The 22,014-nt window shown below is 40.5% G+C and overlaps 1 protein-coding gene across 8 annotated transcripts in view; it reads right to left on the reverse strand.

Annotated features, from left to right (window-relative positions):
• Window positions 1-19,056, reverse strand: part of SLIT2 (slit guidance ligand 2) — a 416,519-nt gene extending 397,463 nt beyond the window's left edge. For 7 of the 8 annotated variants that reach the window (XM_050947308.1, XM_050947305.1, XM_050947307.1 and 4 more), the window contains exons 1-3: window positions 18,767-19,056; window positions 16,258-16,329; window positions 14,950-15,021 (exon numbers count right to left, since the gene is read on the reverse strand). In XM_050947308.1, coding sequence (XP_050803265.1) covers window positions 14,950-15,021; window positions 16,258-16,329; window positions 18,767-18,978 — 356 coding nt within the window. In that variant the 5' untranslated portion in view covers window positions 18,979-19,056. Of the gene's footprint in view, window positions 1-14,949; window positions 15,022-16,257; window positions 16,330-18,350; window positions 18,405-18,766 lie in introns of those variants that run through there. The other variant, XM_050947312.1, reaches the window with a different exon arrangement.
• Window positions 19,057-22,014: the final 2,958 nt, after the last annotated feature.

Consider the following 22,014-nt stretch of genomic DNA (forward strand, 5'->3'; position numbering starts at 1 on the left):
TGGCCTAATACTGGCACATTCCAGAAGCAAGTGGAGGAAGCTGCTTGGGCTTTGGTGGAGACAGCCTTGATATTTGGAACGAGATTCACACCAGCAAACTGATAACAGAGGAGACATACCGTGTAATCCATTTTGATATAGTTTCCCATCTCAAAGACTGACCTTTAGAACACTCAACTATAGCTCAAAATATATGGGACAGTCTGAATGCTTTATTCCTGTCAATATAATAAAACAGAATCCTGGATACATTTAACGTGAGTCTCTTTTCAGTGCCAAATGTGCTTTTGAGAAGACAGATCAGATGAATCATCTGCTTTAAGTTCTGTGACCACTTTAGGGATAAATTTCAGGTTGTGTCTTAGCACCACCATGTCCCTATGGAATACTGTATAGTGAGATTTAGTCAGAGCCTGAAGCTCAGTCACTTTGACTGAAATGATAGCAGCTAGGAAGATGGTTGTCAAAGATGGCATAAGAAGCACTCAGTGGCTCAAATGGAGACCCCATGAATCTCAGGAGACCTATACTGACGTCGGGCTAGGACTGGGTTCTTTGACAGGCATGTGTGTAGTAATCCTCTAAGGGACTTCACAACTCAGTTGTGAGAAGACAGAACAACTGCACAGGTGGGTGACAAGCTGAGGCATTAGGTGGATATTAGAAAATGAAAGGCCAACCTGTTTTAGATAAAGTAATAGAGGATCTTTAGTAGAGGCCTGTACTAGGTCCAAGGCTTTTTGGGTTGTCCACATTGAGAACCTCTTCTATTTGGAAAAATCTATTTTTCTGGTAGATCATTTCCTGGACCTGCAGGGAGCAGTCTATCAGTCAGGCTCAGACATTGAGCAGCCACACTGAGGTGTGGAGACTTTGTGTCTAGATGAAGTCTGTGGTTATCCAGAGACTAAAATCAACTCTGGGTGGTCTAGGAGTTAGATTGGTGGCTGAATGTTGATCTGTCAGCCCTTGCTCTCTGCCAAAAAGGAGCCACCAGAATGATCCTGGCCTTCTCTTCTGATATTGGAAAGCATCCTGGGAATAAGGGGAATTTGGAGAATGGTGTACAAGCATGCCTCTATTCCACTGCAGGAGGAAGGCAACTAGTAACTACTCGGGATTCAAACCTCCTCTCGAAGAAAAGTTGTAGCATTTGCTATTGTCCATGGCAAACAACTGTTTTGTGAAGACCCCAAATGGCAGCATCTTATACTGTTAATGATTCAACTGCATCATGAATGATTCAACTGCATCATGAACTGATCAGCATCCCTGACAAGCATGTGGTGTGCAAATCTCCCTCTGAAAGGACTTCCAAGTCAAGGGATCCATAGCTGAAATTGCTCCTAATCAAACCGATGTGTGCCAGCAGGCTGCATGCTTCCACACAACCATTCACCTGGCCCACGGAAGTATCTGAAGTTATTCATTGCAGAGAGCCCTGGAAGGATTTCCTTGGATCTACTCTGGTTATCCTCACAATTAACTGGGTTATGTATCTAGTCAAAAAAATTTCCTTACATATAATAGTTTGACGAGTATTCCCTATCCTTCAAATGTGAAGGTCAATACTATTCACCATGAATAAATGTAAATGCATTTGAAAGTTACAGGCAATTGCTTCCCATTAAGGGTAAGGGCTTGAGGATTAGGTCCTATGTTTTCAAGTTAAAATTGTCACTCCTCACCTATCAGTGGTGTTGAAGATGTTTGTTGGATTCATTTTAGCCACTGTTGCAAAGGACTGTTAACTAGTTTCCAGCCTGCTTTAATACTAGTTTAGCAAACCAAAAATCCATCTGTTTTTGTAAAATGTTTATTCTGACTGTTCAGTCAGTATTGAAACAGGATGGAAACAAGTTTACTGTTATATGGGAGACTCATCTAGCCACTGTTACAAACCTCACTTGCTTACTAATACAGTAGGTAGTCAAAAATGCTATTTGCTATTTTGGAAAGTTTTCATGGACAATAATTTGCATTTCACTGCTGGGCTGAGGAAGAGTGGTACAGCTTCCCTTTAAGGCCATGGGCCAGAATCTCCACTACCTTACACTTTGTGTAGTTTGTAAAAAACAAAGATGCAGAGCATGTGCCAAGTCTGTTGAACACTGCCACCAGTTTAAATGGAGAATTTCCATTTAGCAGTGCTTTTTTTACAGGTGCAAACAGAATAAGATGCAAGATAATGGAGAATCAGGCCCACATAATCAATTCTACTTTGAATACCAGGGCCCATGTTTTCTTTGTATTAGGTCATCCATGGGTTTGGCTCCATTTTACTTACATACACATACCGAAAAGTCTCAGTCTGGGTCAACTGACTGACTGTGATGCAGGGATAAAAACAGCAATGCAGATGTTCTAGCTCTGAAAACTGGTGATGAGGGTGAGTCTCAAGAGCCCAGGCTTCAGCCCAAGTGGGAACTTCTACACTATTTTTAGCTCCATAGCACAAGACCATGTCAGTTGGTCTGGGCTCTGAGACTAGCTGCTGTAGGTTTTATTTATTTAGTTTGCAGTGTAAATGTATGCTAAGGGTACATCTATGCTGCAATTAAACACCTGTGACTGGCTTGCATCAGCTGACTTGGACTTGGGTTATGGGGCTGTTTAATTGTGGTGTAGACATTCAAGCTTCAGTTAGAGCCCTAGCTCTGGGGCCCTCCTCATCACAGAGCCCAGGCTCCAGCCCACACCCTGGTATCTACAGAGCAATTAAACAGCCTCATTGCCTGAGTCCCACAAGCCTAATTCAGCTGACAAGGGCCAGCCACGGGTAGTTAATTGCAGTGTACATGTACCTTAACGCTCTTCACTCCCAATTTATGCTACCTGTCCTGCAGTGCTTATCTTCAGCAAAGAATTAGGAAAGACATTTCAAGATCACCATGAATGCAAGTCCACCAATTTCTTGTTACACAGGTGGGAAAGACTAAAGACTTGGTTTCGCTAAATATGCCCAGAGGCCAAGTCCAGAAATTCTCTTCTTGGATTCAACCAGCTTGGGAAACAGGAAATCAAGACAGCATTTGAACCTATGTATTTGGATAGATAAGCATGAGTGTTGTGCTGTGATTCATACATGATACAGCCCCAAAAGAGATTTAAAATACATCTTATACCCCTTTTTAAAAATTATGCTTTAGGGTTTGACTTGTATATTAAGATGAATTGAAATAAATGTGAACATAATGGCTTGTCACACAAGTTAGAAGAATCTGCTCTAAAGGAGGAGGAAATCAGGCAGGGTTCATTGGCAAAGTAATGATGAGAAGTGTGTGCAGTAGGATATTGCTCTGTTTAAGCTTCCAATCCTCAGTTCTGTAGGGCTAAGAAATTCAGGAACTTAAATTTGTATTGGAAGGCAATGAATAGTGAACCTGTGAAAGGACTCAAAAAATGGTGTACTATGATCATATATCAGGCAAGGACAATCTTGCAGCAGCATTATGGGTGCTGGATGCTAGAGTGAAGGGAGAGGGAGAGAAGCAGAGGAAAGCAAGCTACAGTCAAATGCATGCAGATGACTGATATGCACACGGGGTTTATCTAGATCAGGACAGATTTTCAGATGAGGAGAGGGGAAGAGACAACCTAAAAGTCCTCAGAAGAATAAAGTTGTAAACCTGAGTCCCCAGGATACTTTTGTATACAACACAACACAGACCTTTACCTTTGCATGCACGCTTGCCCAAATGCTGCAGATAACCCTTCAACGGTGACTAGCAGCAAATGCTACAAAGGATGATAGAAGAAGTCCCCCTAATGGAAGAAGAAGAAAAAAAAAATCTACCTGGGGGGTGTGGGGGGGAAGTTTCTTCATAAAGCTGTGTGAGAATGTAATGTTATGAATCACTGGCCTGAGTGAGTGTCATTCAGGAAAGTTCCCCATGCACTGGTTTTGAAGTGTACACAAAAATCTAAATAGGAACTGTAGTTAAAAATATGGAGAAGGATACAGTGGAAATTTTAAGAATGTCACTAATATTTCTACATTGTTGTCCTGAAAAGCATGCAGACAGATTTTTTTTGCGCTTAGTAAACATTTAGTAGAAACGTTAAAGCAGTACATATTGAACAGATTGAAATGTTAGCAATACAAAGTACAACTAATACTTTGCAGCAAAGTTCTTCAGGAAGTTAAAGTTCTGTGCCTAGAACACACTCAAACAAACAATATTTTGGAGTAATGTACAAGTTTTAAACATAACTAAACAATATATTTTTGAAGAGCCAGAGATGGTTTTAAAATTTTGCAACACTGCAAACTACTCATTTCAGAGGAAGTAAAAAAAGGAGAGCATCCAGCAAACACTGCCACAAAGATGAGCACAAAACAAATGTGGGAAAAATAAACAGCCTTCCTGACTTGGAATTTGTAAAAAGGTCTGCAAAGAGCAAACAGGACTTCTCACTGCAGTTTGACTTCTAGACCCATAAAAAGAGTCCCATGAGAAATGAGACTCTGATGAATAAAATATACAGATAACAGTAATGTTGAAAATTTCCATTAAGAGTTCATAACACTTCCAAAGAGATGATTTTACTGTAACAGCATTTTTACTTCAGAATACAAAATGCTATTAATCTGAATGTAAAAACCTATTGTAATAAAAAAATTTTAAAAGCTATTTAAATGCTTTGGTCGCTATTTAATATTCCATTATGGGAATGCTGTAGAGACTGAAAGTGTGCTAAAGCAACTCCAAAAATCTTAACACAGGATAATTCATGTAGTAATTAAAAAACCCACAAATAAAGGTGCCTCAGTATAATTCCTACAATTCTTGTGAGATGGAATTTACATTCCTGTGCTAAGTGATTAGCACCGCAGGCTTCTTGATCTCCTCCCTGCTCCAAGATAAGGAATGTGCTTAAGTGTCGCCCTTAAACTATGTAGGATTAGCTAGGAGAAGGATTCTCCACATCCCTGATGAACAAGGAATAACTTTTTTCCTTCAAGCCTGTTCAGCAACATATTCTACACCTGAGCTCATTACTTTTGTGCTACCTACAACAGATGCATGGAAATACTACCTCTTGAATGCTGACATTTACCAGACTGCTAGCCAAATGAGTGTTGATATATCCACTTAAACTCTAAAATCCAAAGGAAAAATTTTAAGGAAGGAAGGCCCCAGAAGTAAAGTTCCTCAAAATACTTGGTAAAATACAAACTGTATTTTGGAGTCTGAAATTGTATTGCTTTTCAGTTTACAAACAAGAGTTGACAGCTCTAAAGCCTCATCTCACCTAAGTTTTATTAAAAGCGGCAACAAAAAATCCTCTAAGTAATGGTGACAAATTGTAAAACACTGTCAATGTCTAATTCATAATGTATGTACACTAAGGGGAAAAATTCAATCTCACTTTTCAGTTAATATAAAAATCAAGTTCAAAGTAAAGTTTTGCTAATACAAAAGAAATATCCAGTGGAGCTTCCTTCCAGGCAGTAGTTTTAGGGCCTGCCCTACTCACACACTGAGTAGTGCCTTATTCCACAGGGAGCTGATTTCCTTGGGACTATCTGAAAAAAAAAAAGGTAGCATGATATGCCACTTAAGGCAAAAAGCAGAACAATGTCTTTGTTCAGTTAACATCACAGTAGTCACATGAATTATAAAAGCTGTAGTAGTGACTCAATATTTAAGTCTGAAAAACAGCAATACTGAGGTTAGAATGGAGACTCTCTTACACCACTATCACCAAATCACAATCTCCTTTCCCTCTGGAATTTCATGTTCATGCTTATTTTGAGATCGGTTGCAAGTCTGAGGTTAATCAGAAAAGCCGCTTTTAGTTACATAGCATTGCTGACTCCTGCAATTGTATTGCAAAATTTGCAATTTGTTTTTTCCCTTAAAGCCCCAGATCCTGGAGTCATGAGATTATGTAAGAATTTCACCTTTCATTTGACAAGTCTTTCTTTGAAACCAAAAGGGCTAAAATTCTTGAAATGTGAATTAAAGGCTCAAAACTCAAAATGCCAATAAAAAACACAAAATGTAATTTAAAGAGTCTCTTTTGGAGTCTGATTAATGAATGCTTGAAGTCAGCAATACTGTTTATGATACTTAGAAAAACTGGTGGCATTCTCTTTTGGAAATTGTATTGCCCTTCATCCATCACAACTCAAATATCATGGATAAAAACTTCAAACTTGTATCACAGAGCAATACCCAATGAAAGGCTAGTATATATACACTCTTTAGTATTATATTCACAACCATGATAATGGACACAGGCTAGTCAACAGTGCTAGAGTCCTGATTGTTACTATGAAAGCTCACTACATTAATTTCCCTAATGCAGTGACTTGAATCAGCTTTCTGTTCCAGCTCTACATATTGGGGGCAGGGCCAGCTCCAGGCACCAGCCCAGCAAGAAGCTGCTTGCGATGGCCAACAGTGAGGGGTGACACATCCGGGTCCTCGGCAGCAATTCAACAGTGGGTCCCTCACTCCCTCTCGGAGCGAAAGCATCTGCTGAATTGCTTCCGAAGACTGAAGCAGCGGCAGCAGAGCTGCAGATCACAACTTCTGTTTTGTGTGCTGCTTGGGGTGGCAGAAACCCTGGAGCTGGCCCTGACTGGGGGAGAGGTGTCTGGAGAGGACACATACTCCTCTACATTAAAAACAAAAACACATAGTTGTCAAGTATAATTCCCAAATCTGGACCTTAGCATCCAGGATATGGGTACTAGCATAAAGTCCTCTAAGCTTAATTACCAGCTTAGATTCTGTAGCGCTGCCACCAATCAGGAATTTTTAGGGCCTGATACCCTCTGGTCCCCCCAAAACCTTCCCAGGGGACCCCAAGACCCAAATTCCTTGAGTCTCACAACAAAGGGAAATAAACCATTCCCTCCCACCTCTTTACCTCCTCCTCCCAGATCTTTCCTGCCTGGGTACACTAGGAGATACCGTGAATCAATTCCTTGAAACACAACATAGAGAGATCAAGTTTCTCTCTCCCCCTCACCCAGAGGCAATACAAATTTACCTTTCCCTCCTTGCTTCCCACCAATTTCCCTGGTATATACAGACTCAATTTCTTTGAACCTTAATTAGGAGAGAAAAATCAAACAGGTCTTAAAAAGCAAAAAACTTTTTTATTAAAAGAAAAAAGTAAAAGGTTTATCTCTGCACTTTAGATGGTAAACAATTACAGGGTCTTCCAACTTATAAACAACAAAAAAACTTTTTCCAGCAGAAACACAATTTAAGCTACTTCCAGCAAGTACACATATGCAAATAAAAACAAATTAAAAGACTATAACCACCTTTTTTCCTACTCACAATTCTGAATAGATAAGAGACTGTAGCAGGGAGATTGGCAGAAACCTGGTTGCACCTCTAGTCCCATCCAGGACCCAGAGAGAACAAAGCCAAACCCAAAACCCACAAACAAAGGCTTCCCTCCACGAGATTTGAAAGTATCTTGTCTCCTATTAAGAAACTTTCCTATTTATTTGAATTAATCATGGTTTTACGAAGCCCTATTTTCACTTGAATCATGTATTTTTAAAAGGTTATGTGAAAACTCACTTATGCCTATACAATGGGATACTTAATGCACATCACATGTATTATATTTTGGGGGCTCCATTCTAGTCTCATACTCTTGTCCATATTTCATATCTTGAAAATTCTGCTACTGCACTCAGAGATCTTTGTGCCGTATCAGAATTTTAAAATTCAATGCTATGGATCCATGCACTTGAGGTTAGAATTATGCCCTTGTTAGACAAGCTGTAAACTTGTCACAATTTTACATAGCATTTTTCTTCTGACACAAAACTAGGGAATAGAGTGAAGTAATGTTCTTCAAAGGAAATCCTTTTTCCTTACAGTTAAGTGTGTAGCTGAAATAATATATGCTACAATGCCTCATACATCACCATGGTATCTGAACATCTACAACTTTAAAGGTATTTGTCCAGAACATGAACTAACAACTGTAGTTACTTAGTACTACTGGGTCAAACCCTCATGTTTTCATATAAATGCTGCCTCCATCACTAGTTCTCAAGTAGCTGGTCCTCAGAAAAAGCTACCCCCCACCTGCCCTTTCCACAGTAACACATTGAGTAGAGGGGTCTATCTCCCAACCGCTGCTACTCATATCATAACCTTAGTCCCAGATTTGGACCTTAGCGTCCAAAATATGGGGGTTAGCATGAAAACCTCCAAGCTTAGTTACCAGCTTGGACCTGGTACTTGCTGCCACCACCCAAAAAATTAGAGTGTTTTGGGGCACTCTGGTCCCCCTGAAAAACCTTCCCTGGGGACCCCAAGACCCAAATCCCTTGAGTCTCACAACAAAGGGAAATAATCTTTTTTCCCTTCCCCCCTCCAGGTGCTCCTGGAGAGATACACAGACACAAGCTCTGTGAATCCAAACAGAGTGACTCCCCCTCTCCGTTCCCAGTCCTGGAAACAAAAAGCACTTTCCTCTTCACCCAGAGGGAATGCAAAATCAGGCTAACAAATCCAACACACACAGATCTCCCCTGATTTCTTCCTCCCACCAATTCCCTGGTGAGTACAGACTCAATTTCCCTGAAGTAAAGAAAAACTCCAACAGGTCTTAAAAGAAAGCTTTATATAAAAAGAAAGAAAAATACATACAAATGGTCTCTCTGTATTAAGGTGACAAAATACAGGGTCAATTGCTTAAAAGAATATTAAATAAACAGCCTTATTCAAAAAGAATACAAATCAAAGCACTCCAGCACTTATATTCATGCAAATACCAAAGAAAAGAAACCATATAACTTACTATCTAATCTCTTTGTCCTTACACTTAGAAACAGAAAATTAAAAAACAGAACTACTTCTCCAAAGCTCAGAGAAAGCAGGCCGACAGAAAAACAGACTCAGACACAAACTTCCCTCCACCCAGAGTTGAAAAAAAAAAATCCGGTTTCCTAATTGGTCCTCTGGTCTGGTGCTTCAGGTGAAAGAGAAATTAACCCTTAGCTATCTGTTTATGACAGAGGGAAAGTAGAGGCAGATTTACATCAAATACACAATTCCCTAACATAACTGAATTCATGCATGCACTTTGATTTAAGTAGTTCTCTATCACTTGTTACTCTAGAAATAACTGCATCAAGTCAGTCACAAAACAGAATATTTAGCTCTTTAAATTATTCTTTCCCAAGACTGAAATACAGAATATAGGAAATGTAAAAAACATTATTGAAGTTCATTGAACATACGTCTGAAATAATTTTGTTTAAAAGTCTGAATGAAGAATGTTAGTAGTTGTAACAGCAAAGTTTTAAATGATTGATTTCACAAGACAAATTTGATTGCATCCAGATTATGAAGACGGTTAAGAAAGTTATAGTAGCAAAACATTGTTCAATGGTTTGTTTCTACAAAAAGTGCTATCTACAACTCCTATGCGAATATAAGTGGTTTCTAAAATGTTTGAGCTAGCAGTACTTTGAGTTTGCATCTTATGTTTCAACACCTGGTCTTGCAAACGTTTATGCACTCAAGTAACCTGACTCACATGAATACTCCCTTGAAGTCAATTGACTCATGCATTACTGCATGTGCATAAGAGTGTTTGCAGGATCAGGCCCCTTAACTGTAATTTTAAAAGAGTACTTCTGCCCCTGACACATTCTCCACTACATCTTCAGAAAGGGGGGGGGGGGGGGGGGAGTCATAATAACCAATTCTCCTCTTAGCAGCCTGCTGCTTCCTCCAGTGAGCATTTCCTCACCCATGGAGGACATCGTCTGGGGATATGGCATGACTTGATTATCTTTGCTGGTTTTCTATTTTGGTCAGTAAATCTCAATTAAAAAACACTAGACAGTTGCCTGTTGGAAGTCAGAGCCTTGCTCTACTTATTTCTCTTGCCTTCTACTACCCCAATAAAAAAAACAAAGCCAAAAAATGGCTAGACAGATGGAATCTTTTCATTATTCTTAAACACTGACCTAGAGAAAGTGATTGTTAGCAATTTACGTCCTAAAAAGAGACAAGAATCAAATAAAGTTGTTTCCTCTAAACTGAAGACCAAATTCTACTCCATTATATTAGTACAAACCCAGACTAATAACCGAAACCTGAAGAGAAGAGTTGTTCCAGATTGATTGTGGTGTACCGAGAGGAGAATTTGACCTTTGTTAAAGGAAACATCAGATCCTGAAAAGTTGTTCGGTCAGAAAAAACCTTAAGCTAATAAGAATTGAGGTAAGAACTGAGTGTTGAGTCTGTTAATGAGTTTTCTGGGCTTTAGCAATTACCCTCAACACAAAACTTGATCCTCCCCTTAAAGGTGGAAATAGTTTATTAAAAAAAATCACTGGACCATTTTGTGTATGGTGAGTACTGGTAGAAAATTTCGAAGAAATACAAGAACGAGCAGCACACTATTATAATTATTTTCCCCCTCTGCCCACTGGTGACAGTTTAAAAGATTTTTTCCAACCAGGAACGACATGTTTCCCTGATAAACTTTCAAGCTAGAAGGTCTGATTTTCTAAGGGGAGTTTGCTCAAATCTTCACAGATGACACTTAGCTAGTAAGATTTTTTGTTGCTTTTGGTAGAGAGGAAGGTGATAGGAAAGGAAAGATTACTAGATATCCATGTTTTTGTAAAGTCATAAGAAAACAGTTGAAAAGTTCTGGTTTTCAGAATAAGCAAGAAAAAGCATTGTTCTCTTGCTGAGGAGTCAAAAGACAGTCTGATTTTATCATGTCTCCACCTCTTCCTTGGCAATGGAAGTGTCTAGCATTTATTCCCTGGTATGTAATTGAGCTCCATAATTCAAGTATTCCTTTAAAGAAAAAACTATAGGCCAGATTCTGAGCCTCTCACATGCTGCTCCTTTCGCACCACACCCTGGCCCCCATACTCAAGCGGCCCCACTGACATTTGTGGAGCTACTCACATAATTAAGGGGTTTCTAGGTATGTTCAAACATTTCTAGCCCTTCTATTTGTAAATGTGAATCAAGTGCTATCAAGTAGGGTAATTTCTTTCTGAATTTGTTCATATCCCTGAAACAATGGCCGAGAGGCATAAACTGCCCTAATCAAAGTGGGCTGTGAACACAGATGCCTAAAAAGACAGTTTCCACATCAACACGGTTAACTATTTCACTGCTGATCATTTGAGCAGAAACATCCAGTTAAAGTGCTTACCTCACAATCCTGAACGCCTCTCTCAGGCTTTCCAGGGACCAAAAGCCCCACACATCCCCTACTAACTGCTAAAATGTTCAGTTTCCATCACTCCCTTGCCCTATCAGATTATATAGTTAGGCATTATCAATACAAATATCTGTAGCCAATTGAAAACCAAGAATGCTGAGACTGCATAAAATAAGTTGCATTTAATATAAAAAGATGGGACTACTCTAATGACTAATTCATTTTTATTTAAATAAAAAAACCTATTTTCAAATCTGATGCTTTCATGAAATTTCCACTCTAATTACACAGAATTTATATTCAACTTGCCAAGGAGTAAATGGGGGCTTTTTGTTAGATGTCTGTACATAACACCATGTGTGCATAATGTTATACAACGTTATTTCTTATTAAATGAAACTATTATAGTTGGAAATAAGTTATTCTTAATAACTGTTTAACCAAGATGTTATTTGACCTACAGTTGTATTTATACTTCATTAGTAGTTTATTTTGTTTTTGCTTTAGAAAGAGGGGTCAAGAAATGGAATGTTTTCCCTTTGCTCTTCTCCACACAAGATTTGATCCTGCAAGGTGCTGTGTGCCTTCAGCTCTCAGTTATGTAAACTGGATTCAAGCGTATCAGCACCTTGAAGAAACGAACCTGCAAAATAGTACTCACACAGTCCTTACTCTCCCAAGCAACTCCATGGAAGACATGGGTTCATTTGCATAAGGAGTATTTATGAAACTATTGGTCTGCAAGATTAGATCCTCTGAAATATGAGCTGCTCAACTTAGAGAGATTTATTTATCTGGGGAAGGGAAGAAGAGAGGGCTAGCTTTTTTGTAAGTTGTTAGATAATTACTTAACATACCTTATATGAAATATTTGGAATTCTCATTAAGAACTTTAGCACAACCAAAAGACCATTACATTTGACACAAATGATGGCTATGGTTATGTAACTAGTTATAAACAAACTAAAAGTAAGCCACATCCAATGGCTCTGGGACCCTTTGTTCACAATATTAAAACCAGTATATTACATCAAAAATGATTTGACAGTAGCTAGGCTTGCTCACTAAGAAATGTGGCATTCTACATTTCAAGCTTATGCATCCCTTAACACAATAGCCTACTATTTTATGTATGAAAAAGGAAACATTTGAAGAGAGTATCCATAAGTTTCCTAAGAAATGGTTTGGGATTCCAGAATCCCAAGGAGATTAATTGGCTGTCAGATAACAATGTGCCTCCATCAGATGGACTTGGCAGTTGTAAACAAAAGGAATTTTCTCAGCTTTTCCTCACAAATATGAAATATTTGCTCTTAGCCAACAGCTGGGGTGATTTAAAGAGATCCTGCATATATATTAGTTTCAGTCAAAACTATAACCCACTTCAAAACATCTGACTGGATTGCAGCAAAAATAGGAAAAAACCTGATACCATTAGAGAAGCAAAAGCTTCCAGACAGAGGAGAATAATATAATATCTAACCAGGAAATCTAACTAAGTTTAATAAAAGAAATACAAGGTCCTAGTTTGTTACTTGAAAAGTGTCACCATAAAACAAAACCACACAGTTAAAAACCCAATACCCTGGATGTTAACTGAACCGGTCTTGAAAAATCATTTTCATTGATTAAAAATTTAAATACAAATGTTAACGTTTGTAAAAAATTGTTTAATATTCCAAAACTTAAAGAAACTTACATTTTACATTCTACCAAATATTTAATAATTTAAATTCTCATTCTTGGTACTCACACAGGTAACACATCAGTTAATCCATTTAAAAGAAGGGAGACTCACTGACTGAAAATACACAAAATCATATTTTTTTTATTTAAGGAGTCTTGTATTGCATAAAATTTTCAAGGAATGTAGCACAAATAAAAATAATATTTCAAAGAGCTAATTAAGTTTATCATAAGAAGGATCCTTGCTATAGGGTATTCAGAAATGAGAAGAATTATAACTACTTTGACTGTAGACAATTCATTGAGTTTATTAGTTGAGTAACATCAAATCATATCAATGATTAAGACACTGAACTTCTGACTTATCCTTAGTCATTCTTACAATACAACCTATATTGCTGTTCGGTTTTCTGAGGAAAAAATTCCAGAAATCCGATTTAGGAATATTTTAAGTGTATGTTCTGCATATTACCTCTCACATATCGTAAGGGCAGAAGTTCAGGGTTTACTAGCCCCTTGACCTTTAAAAAATGTGTTAGATACTTTCCTTTATTAATGCCTTTTTATATAAAGGAACTTGTATAGGTTTTTTCCAATTGCTTTGAAAAAGTTTGAGTATGCAGTTCTCAAATACACTGGTCAGAACACATTACCAATTTCTGACCAAGCAGCAAAATTGTTAGATGATAGCACTTTCACTTTGCAGGTGCTGGAGGGAAACTCATTCTTTACAATAAACCAAAAACTACACTTCATCAAAATGTATGTAATCGATGGATTTCTACAGTTAAACTGATAGTTGCCAAGTCAACCTCTGTTTAACAAGTTAGAAGTTCACCACTAGCCTTATGTTTGTATTCACATGAAATTACTTTAAAGATTACAGACAGCAGTTGGGGATACAGAGTATGAAACAAATCAGGAAGACACATGAGCTGGGTTTTTTTCCCTTATACTGTGTAAATAAGGAATAACTCCACAGATGTTGGTAGGGTTAAACTGGTGAATGATGTACTTTTAAAAAGAAGCCATACAAATATGGGGCCTGATACTTCAGAATTTGGCCCCATGTTTTAAAAAGCAAAGTAGTATGCTGTATTACTAAACTACGCTCACACATCTATTGTAGTGTATTCAGCATGTAGAAGGTATACAATATTTTACCCCATTCTACAGATTATTAGAAATTTAATACACTAAAGGCATCTTACCCTTTGAGATATAATATTGTACATAACATAATCCATACATTTCTACAACTAACTGTTTTCATATACAGCATCTAAAAAGTAATATCCTGGGAAAGTTTGCACTGGAAACTTGTAAAGCTAGCAATGCAAAATGCTAATACATTTTAAAGAAAAACAGAGCTCAGCTTTCTATTTACTATTTTTAATGAGGACATCTGTATTTTGCTTACCATCTCTATACTTCTGCTTTGAGTGTTTTGTGACTTCCCCCCCACCGATTCGTCAGCTTTTAAAGATGGCAAAGCTAAGTATTTTAAGGGAACAGAACCCAATAAATAATATACTGCTCAGTTAAAAATATTTTGTCTGAACAGAGTTTCACCAATTTTTTTATATACACAAAACAGAGTTAGAAGAATGCACATGCTGACCATTTTTCTCCATATTGTAAAAACAGAAGACACTTTCCATCTAGTAAATATTACAAAGTTTCTTCCTGCAGAATGTTGTAAACACAAATTTCACCCAGACTAAAATCTCACCTTGTATCTCAAAGAAAGAGGGGGAAAAAAGCTTTAGAGTGAAGTCTCATGCTCCATGTGGAAAAAAAAAGTTATGTAAGTACTTGTGCATTCAAAGGAGCATATTTTCTTTAGCGTTCAAGAAGTTCTCTTTAGATTCAAAATGTAAATTGCAGTTTTCTTCAGACTATTTATTCAAGATTTTCCACCCATTGTAGGTACTGTCTGAGAACTGCCTACGGCTCTTGTTCCTCAAACATTTCAAAAGTCTGACTATAAAAATCAAAGGTCTAGTGCCCTGAAAGACAAGTGAAGTGACAAAAAATTATAAGAAGTTACGTTGTCAAATGTTTGGAATTAAAAATACTTACAGCCTCTCCAGCTCTTTTAGATCCTGGAATGCTCCCCTTTCAATAGTACTAATCTTGTTCTCCATGAGCTGACTGAAACATAGAATATAGTGAGTTTTAACGTTTTTATGATTAAGACTGCATTAAAACCTGCCATTGCTGTACTTTAGCAACTGGCAGCTTGCAATCATTTCATCTTTAACTCTGCAATTCTTATTCCAGAGTGAGATTTCACATCCAATTTAATATATTTAGAACCCGTCACTCCATTGGGGCTCGTGTGCAGAAACCGGAAATAAAATCAGTTTCTTCAGCATTAAAGGAAAGCATAAAAGCAGATCTTAAGATTATGGGTAAGAAAATATGCTGCTTACTAAGGAGCAATGATACAAAACTCCAGTTAAACATAGTACAACTGATCTACAGTTTGTATGGAAAATAAAAATAATTATTCAATAGATATTTCATAATTCTGGCGATACACCTATACATCAAAATATGTTGAAATATGCCACCAACATTCTAGTAGTTGTATTTTGATCAAAAGGGTATAACAACAAAATATACTTAGTTTTTCTTTAGACTTAAATAACAAAGTTGTTCCACTTTTGACAATTCAGTCCCAAAGAATAATTCAGCTTCACTGAATAAAACAGCAGTAATCACAATTACAGTTTTCTTAAGTCACTTTTAATGAATTTATAACCAGCAAAAGTTAAAGACCTGAAGCTATCCAGACAAAAAAAAAAATCCATCCAGAAAGACAGCTTATACAATACTTATTGTTTTAGTTTCCGGAAAACTAAACAAACATTTCTTAATTGGAGAGTTGGGATTAGATATAGATATTGCTTGTCTTTGGTTAAGAAATACTTTCTATTTTCTTTCATTTCATGAATTTCTTTTTGCACCAGTTTGAAACTGAACATGTGTATACTCAGCTATATGTTTTGATAATCCTAAACTGCAGTCTACTCAGATAGTTTCTTTTCAACTAATTTTAACCAAAATGCAAGATTTCCCTCTTCACACATTTGTAAACTACCGATTATTTTAAAGCTTAAGCTTATTTTGCTATATTTTTAATTTTAAGGGTAATGTACAAATTGCCAGAAGCTACATACAAAATTGCTACTATGGCATTTTCCAAACTTTTTTTGTCCCCTCCCTTTTATTTTAAGTTCAGATGCTGCAGCATAGGAGTTAAATGTGGTGAAATATACAGCTTTACTTTTTTAAAAACTAAAAGATAACTTGAAAATTTAAAGTCTAACCTACATCAAGTAATATTAACATACCACATAACAGCATAAAGTAACGAGAACTTACAGGACTCGAAGGTGTCTTAGGCCAGTAAAGTCAGTCTTGGTGATTCTTGTGATATTATTTCCATTAAGGTCCCTAAAAAGAATCATGTATTAGCAGAAAAATGAAACATTCAACAGGGGATTTAAATTATTTTGTTGGGGTTCATCTTTAGTGCTTTAAAACCAAACAAGAACTTAAATGTGCCCAATGCTTAATTCTTAACACCAGCTCTGTGTGAGTTGCTGACAATAAAGAGACCATACATTAAGTTAAATTAGTTTTAAACTTTGTAAGAAAATCTTATAAAAAATCAATCAATCAATCTATTCGCCATTATGTGGCTTACATTTACCCTGAGTTTTGGAATCAATTCTGTTTATCACAAGTTTATCTTAGTGTTTTTGTAATATTGGAATACAACTACAATCAGACTCAACCAATATTTAGAGAGAACATTCTTAACTGTATCAACTGAAAAAGTATAAAAACTATGACCAAGTTACAGTTAAGTCAAGAAATCGAGTAATTAGGAATTTATTTAGATGACCACTTCCGCAATTTAATAAATGTATTACTAAACTTCTGATGACAAACGGTGCTTAGAAAGAATAAAAAAGATGATCTTCAGAGATTTACATTAATAAGGATTTCTTACAATCCTATGTTTGAAGAGTTTAGTTTTCGTACTTTTACAGAGCAGGAAACCCCATTGTGATTGGAAAGTGCAAACTCAGACGCAATGATGGAAACAGTATTCAAGCCTTGACATTTTTCTTCAGGATTTCAGCACCACTTTCCCTTCTGGAGTTACTACACTTTTTCTGGCATCTTAGGTCAAGAACTAAGTTGGCCCTGGTTCCAATAATTACAAATAAAACCAGGCTTTGCTGTGGCTTGAATATCCTCCTTGATCTAAGTCACAGGGGAAACAGTGTTACACAGAAACACTAGGGTTACCAATCATTTATAATATTCTTTGAAAAATCAGCACATTGTTATTTTAAGCAAAAGTGGCAGGAAACAGTTTCTTCACAGGAAAGATCACAGTCAATCACTTTGGGATTTGTCTGAGTGCAGATGCTGCTAGAGTAAAATGCGTTTATATGTAAACTTTTAAACTGTTTTGAATAGCATGAAACAAGTGATAGACAATTTTTTAAATCTCTTCTGTCCTTTTCCTCTTACACCTTTAGAGAAGACAGGATGGTATTAGATTCAACACATCTTTCAGGAAAAATTATGTATGCTTTTCACAAACTGAGTGGATCATAATTTGTATGCAACATTCTTGTAGCTATGTTGGACCCAGGGTAGTAGAGCCACAAGCTGGGTGAGGTAATCTCTTTTACTGGACCAATTTCTGTTGATGAGAGAGCAGCTCTGGGCTTATACAGAGAGCTCTTTCTCAGGTCTGGATCCTAATTTGACAGGAAAATCAATCAGGTCTAGGGACAGTTTAATCAAGGCCGCGACTGGAGGCAGTAGTATGTGTAACTGAGGTGGAATCCTCTTGCTTTCTCTGCTCTCCTTAAGCGGGCACACAAGGGCAGCTTGTGTCCCACGGGCAAGACGCATGGAAGGGTTTGAGCTTTTTCTGGGGGAAGAGGGATGTAGGCACTGAAGAAAAACGTGTCCTTGCCTGTCTTCCTGTAACGGGAGTGTAAGTAGTCTCTCTGCCCTGCCCCCCCCCCCCAATCGCTTTGCATGTGTTAGGCAATTCCCTCCACTCTTTCCTTCTTCAAGCAGTGTAGCAAAAAGGAAAAGAGAGGGTTGAACTGCCATTTGCCAGCAGCTGGGGAGCAATGCCCCAGCACTCAGGGGCCTCCTTGGGGAGCCATGGTTTTGCACACCGCCTCGGAGCTGGGCAGAAAGGGGCACTCCGCAAGAAGGGGAAAGGAACGCAGAACTTGGGCAGCTAAGCCGAGCCCCTTGGGGCGAGCGGTCCCAGCCAGTTCTGGTTCCCTGCCCCCATTTTTAAAGCCAGCGCGAAGTTTACTGGGCAATGACAAAACTTCCCCCCCCCCCCCGCCATTCACGGGGGGCAGGACGACAAGCGACGCACCCTGACATACAGCGCGGGGGAAAGTGCCGCCCTGTCTGTCGCCTCCTCTTACCATGCAGCCAGCGGCCGCGCGAGAGGAGAGGCGGATTCGCCTCCTGCCGCCTTGCTGATGGGGAAGGCGAGGCGGTGGAACTAATGGTTTCCCTCTTTCATGTCTCCTAACGTTACCCTGAAGCCCATCATGCGGAAAGCAGGGATAGGGAGAGAGAATCAGCCCAGGGGCGTCTGAAAGCGAAGCGAAGCCTCCAGGGAGTTTGAGTGTCACCTGCCCCACCCCAGGGGCGCTGCAGCGGGGCGGCTCCACGAGGGATGGGAGTCACATCACACGGCAACGGGGGTGCTGCTGGCAGGAGGGCGCCCCCCACAGCTCACCGGGGAGAGCAAAGCGCGCGTGGGGTAGGGAGCTAGACGCTGTGCTCCATTGGCTCTGGGGACCCGTTGGGCGCCTCCCGGCTGGGGGTTACTTACAGCCTTTCGGTGTTGCGGGGGATGTTCCTTGGGACGCTCCGCAGCGCCAGCCCGTGACAGTCCACGGTGCTGCCGGAACAGGAGCACTGAGCCGGGCAGGACTGCGGCGCTACCTCGCTCAAGATCACCACCAGCACGAGCCCCAGGGGGAGCCTCCCGAAGCCGCCCATCCTCCGCCGCCGAGGTTGCACAGCCGCCGAGCCCTGTAGCATTGATCCCCGGGCCAGGGAGGAGCGGAGAACGAGGCAGACCGCCCCCCAGATAAGACAGGACACAACCGCCCTCCTCCTGCTCCTTGGGCAACTTGCAGGGTATAAGGCGGCAACCGGAGTCCTTCGCGATCCAAGGAGGAACCAAAAATCTCCGGCAAGATAAGAAGGGTGGCACCAATCCGCCCCTGGAACCAACTTCGCTGGGGGGCGAGCCGGGGACTCGTAGCCCTTCTGGTAGCAGAGAAGATGCGGGTCTTGGCGCACACACTCCCTGCAAATAAGAAGCAAAGCCACCGATTCCGGCTACGGCACAGCTGGGTGACTCCGCTGCTTTCTCCTCCTTGTCCCTTTTAACGGTCCCCCCGGCTAGAAGCCACGGACTCCACGTTTGCTTGAAGCTGCATGTTTCCCCTAGAGCTGCATTGCGACCAATCGCCCGGCAGCACCACGCGCGAGCGATTCAAAGCACTTGGGCAGAGCGGCTCACACACACTCTTCCCCCACCGACGGGCTGGTTACTGTCTTGCAATGGGGTGGGTGAGGGCTCGCTCTGCAACTGCACACACACTTCTGCAAGAGGAGCCTCAGCAAATCATACCTCACTCCCAAAGCATTCATCAAACTGCCTGGGCGGGGGGGAAGAGTCAACACATAAGATGATGTTGGGTTGTAAGCTCCCAAAGCCAAGTTTCGCAGGAAAGAGCTATTCCCGGAGCACGACAGTCAGCAGCAGTTTGAGAAGTGATTCGTTGCCCAGCTGCAGAGAGCGCTCATCCGCCACCTCCTCGGTGACAGATCACAGCTATCGATGCCCTTGCGATCCTGGGAGCACAGCGAGACAGGCACCGCTAGCGACCGTAGTGTGTGTTCCCTCTCGTCTCCCGGATACAGCAGCTCTGCTGCCTCAGGCACCACCTGATGGGAAAGGTAGGAACGGTGGGGGTCGTATAGGCGAAGGCAGTTCAGCAGCTCCCACGATGGCTGTGTAGAGGGGCTGAGGGAAGAACTTTCCTTTCCCCGGTCTGGGAAGGGAGAATGCTTGGGAAAGGTTTCCGTTCCCCTTCCCGAAGGCGCACCTGAGCAAGGGATGTCTGTAAAGAACAGTCCAGCGGGCTCCAGCCCCTGTAGCTCCCGGGCGGCTGGTCTCCTCCTGCACGGAGGGCGAGGAGAATGGGGGGAAGGGGGTGGGAGAAAAGAGACAACACGCAAGCTCCTTCCTTCACACCCGCAAGTCTCTCAGTTTGAACAATAGGATGAGACACATACGCAGGCCGCTTCGCTTCCCCGCTGCAAGGTGTGTGTCACTGCTAGCACTGCAGAAAGTGCTTCCCAAGGCGCCACAGAAACCTGTGCCAGCGCTTCCCAAGCTGCTGCTGCTTGGCTCTTTAGCAAACAGAAAGCTTCCAGCAGCTTTTGCCACAGATACCAGGACCCTCCGCCTTGCCTCTTCCTCCGCCTTCTCGCCCTGCTGCCGCAAACATCCAAGCACCTCTCCCGTAAACAACACCAAGCCAGAAGTGCCCCACGCTCTGTCCTTTATATATGGGCGGCGGGGCCTCGCCTCCTCCGGCCACGCCCAAAACTGCAAGAGCAGCGTTCATTGGCTGGCCGGCTCCAGACCTTCAAATCTGGGGGGGAGGAGGTGAGTAGAAGGGGAACGGGGGAAACGCAAACAATGAATGAAAGTTCAGTGACAACGAGAAATCCTAGCCCCTAACAAGCGACCTGCCTTCCCAGTGAGGCTGGCGGTAGCTGCACCACCTGGTGCTGCTTAGTACTAGGGTGGAAAGAGGGACAGAGTTCCCCAGAAGCTGGGTTAAGGCATAAACCTTGCACCCTTTCCTGTAGCGATCGCCAACACCACAGATTCCTGGGGACTGTTTAATATTGGCAAGAGAGCTAGAAAAACAACTGCAAGATCTATGCAGTTTCAGCATCTTCACTCTATCGCTCCTTCCTCCCGCCAACGCTCTCACACACTGTAAGTTCTTTTCTCAGACCTGAGATTTTTCTCACACACTTTGAACACCTCTGTGCGGAAAAATCTCAAGCGTTTGTGAGGCAGAGACAGATAACGAAGGGGCTAGGGACGGGTTGCATGCCTTGGTGTAGTTAGCCTGAGAAAAGCAAAACAATCTTGCATATTTTTTAAACATCTCAACCATGCCATTGAGTTTTTCACCATTGCCTGAGGAGAGGGGTTTGGAGAAAGATAATTATAGTTTCCATATTCTTGCATTATTTAAAAAAACACATTTTATGTAAATTATACAATGATCTTGTGAACAAATGTTTTCTGAAAATTCAGGGGTGTGACTGTGCCACTGTATACCTTTAAATAAGCAAAGCATCAGCATCATGCTGCTTTATTTATATCTGAGTGACAGATCTAGTTTTGTTTTGTTTTTTAAAGGAAAACTAATTTCCTCTTCTGTTCCATTCCAACGGTGTAAAATGCATGCTCAGTACTTCTCTGGGAAATCCTCCTAAAAATATTGCCTATTGCAAGAAAATTCTAGCATTCATAGAAAAATTTACATACACCAGGTTTAGGGTGACCAGATAGAAAGTGTGAAAAATCGGGATAGGGGATGGCAGGCAATAGGTGCCCATATAAGAAAAATTCCCAAATATCGGGACAGTCCCTATAAAATTGGGACATCTGGTCACCCTTACCAGGTTTAAAGTTGTATCTTTACTGGACTGAGTTTATTCTTCCTCCTGAATTCAACACAAGATGATTTTTAAAAAAATCTAACTTCAGAGATGGGAGAGGGTGATTCCCTTTACACAGAGAACACCACCAGAGAAGCCTACATCATCAGCAAGTAGTTTATAAATGCTCCAGGGAGTCCACAGCTTCTTCCATATGACTGGGTCCAGCTGAGCCTCTTTATCCCTGCAGTCTCTGCAGCACAACCCAGTAAAATGCTCACTACCCCTATCTGCTTTCTACCAATTGAACAAATTTTGTTCTCAGTTATACTGTTGTAAATCAGGAGTAACTCTGTAGAAACTGAAATCAATGGAATTACT

Source organism: Gopherus flavomarginatus, chromosome 3 (genome assembly GCF_025201925.1).
Source record: "Gopherus flavomarginatus isolate rGopFla2 chromosome 3, rGopFla2.mat.asm, whole genome shotgun sequence".
NCBI lineage: Eukaryota > Metazoa > Chordata > Testudines > Testudinidae > Gopherus > Gopherus flavomarginatus.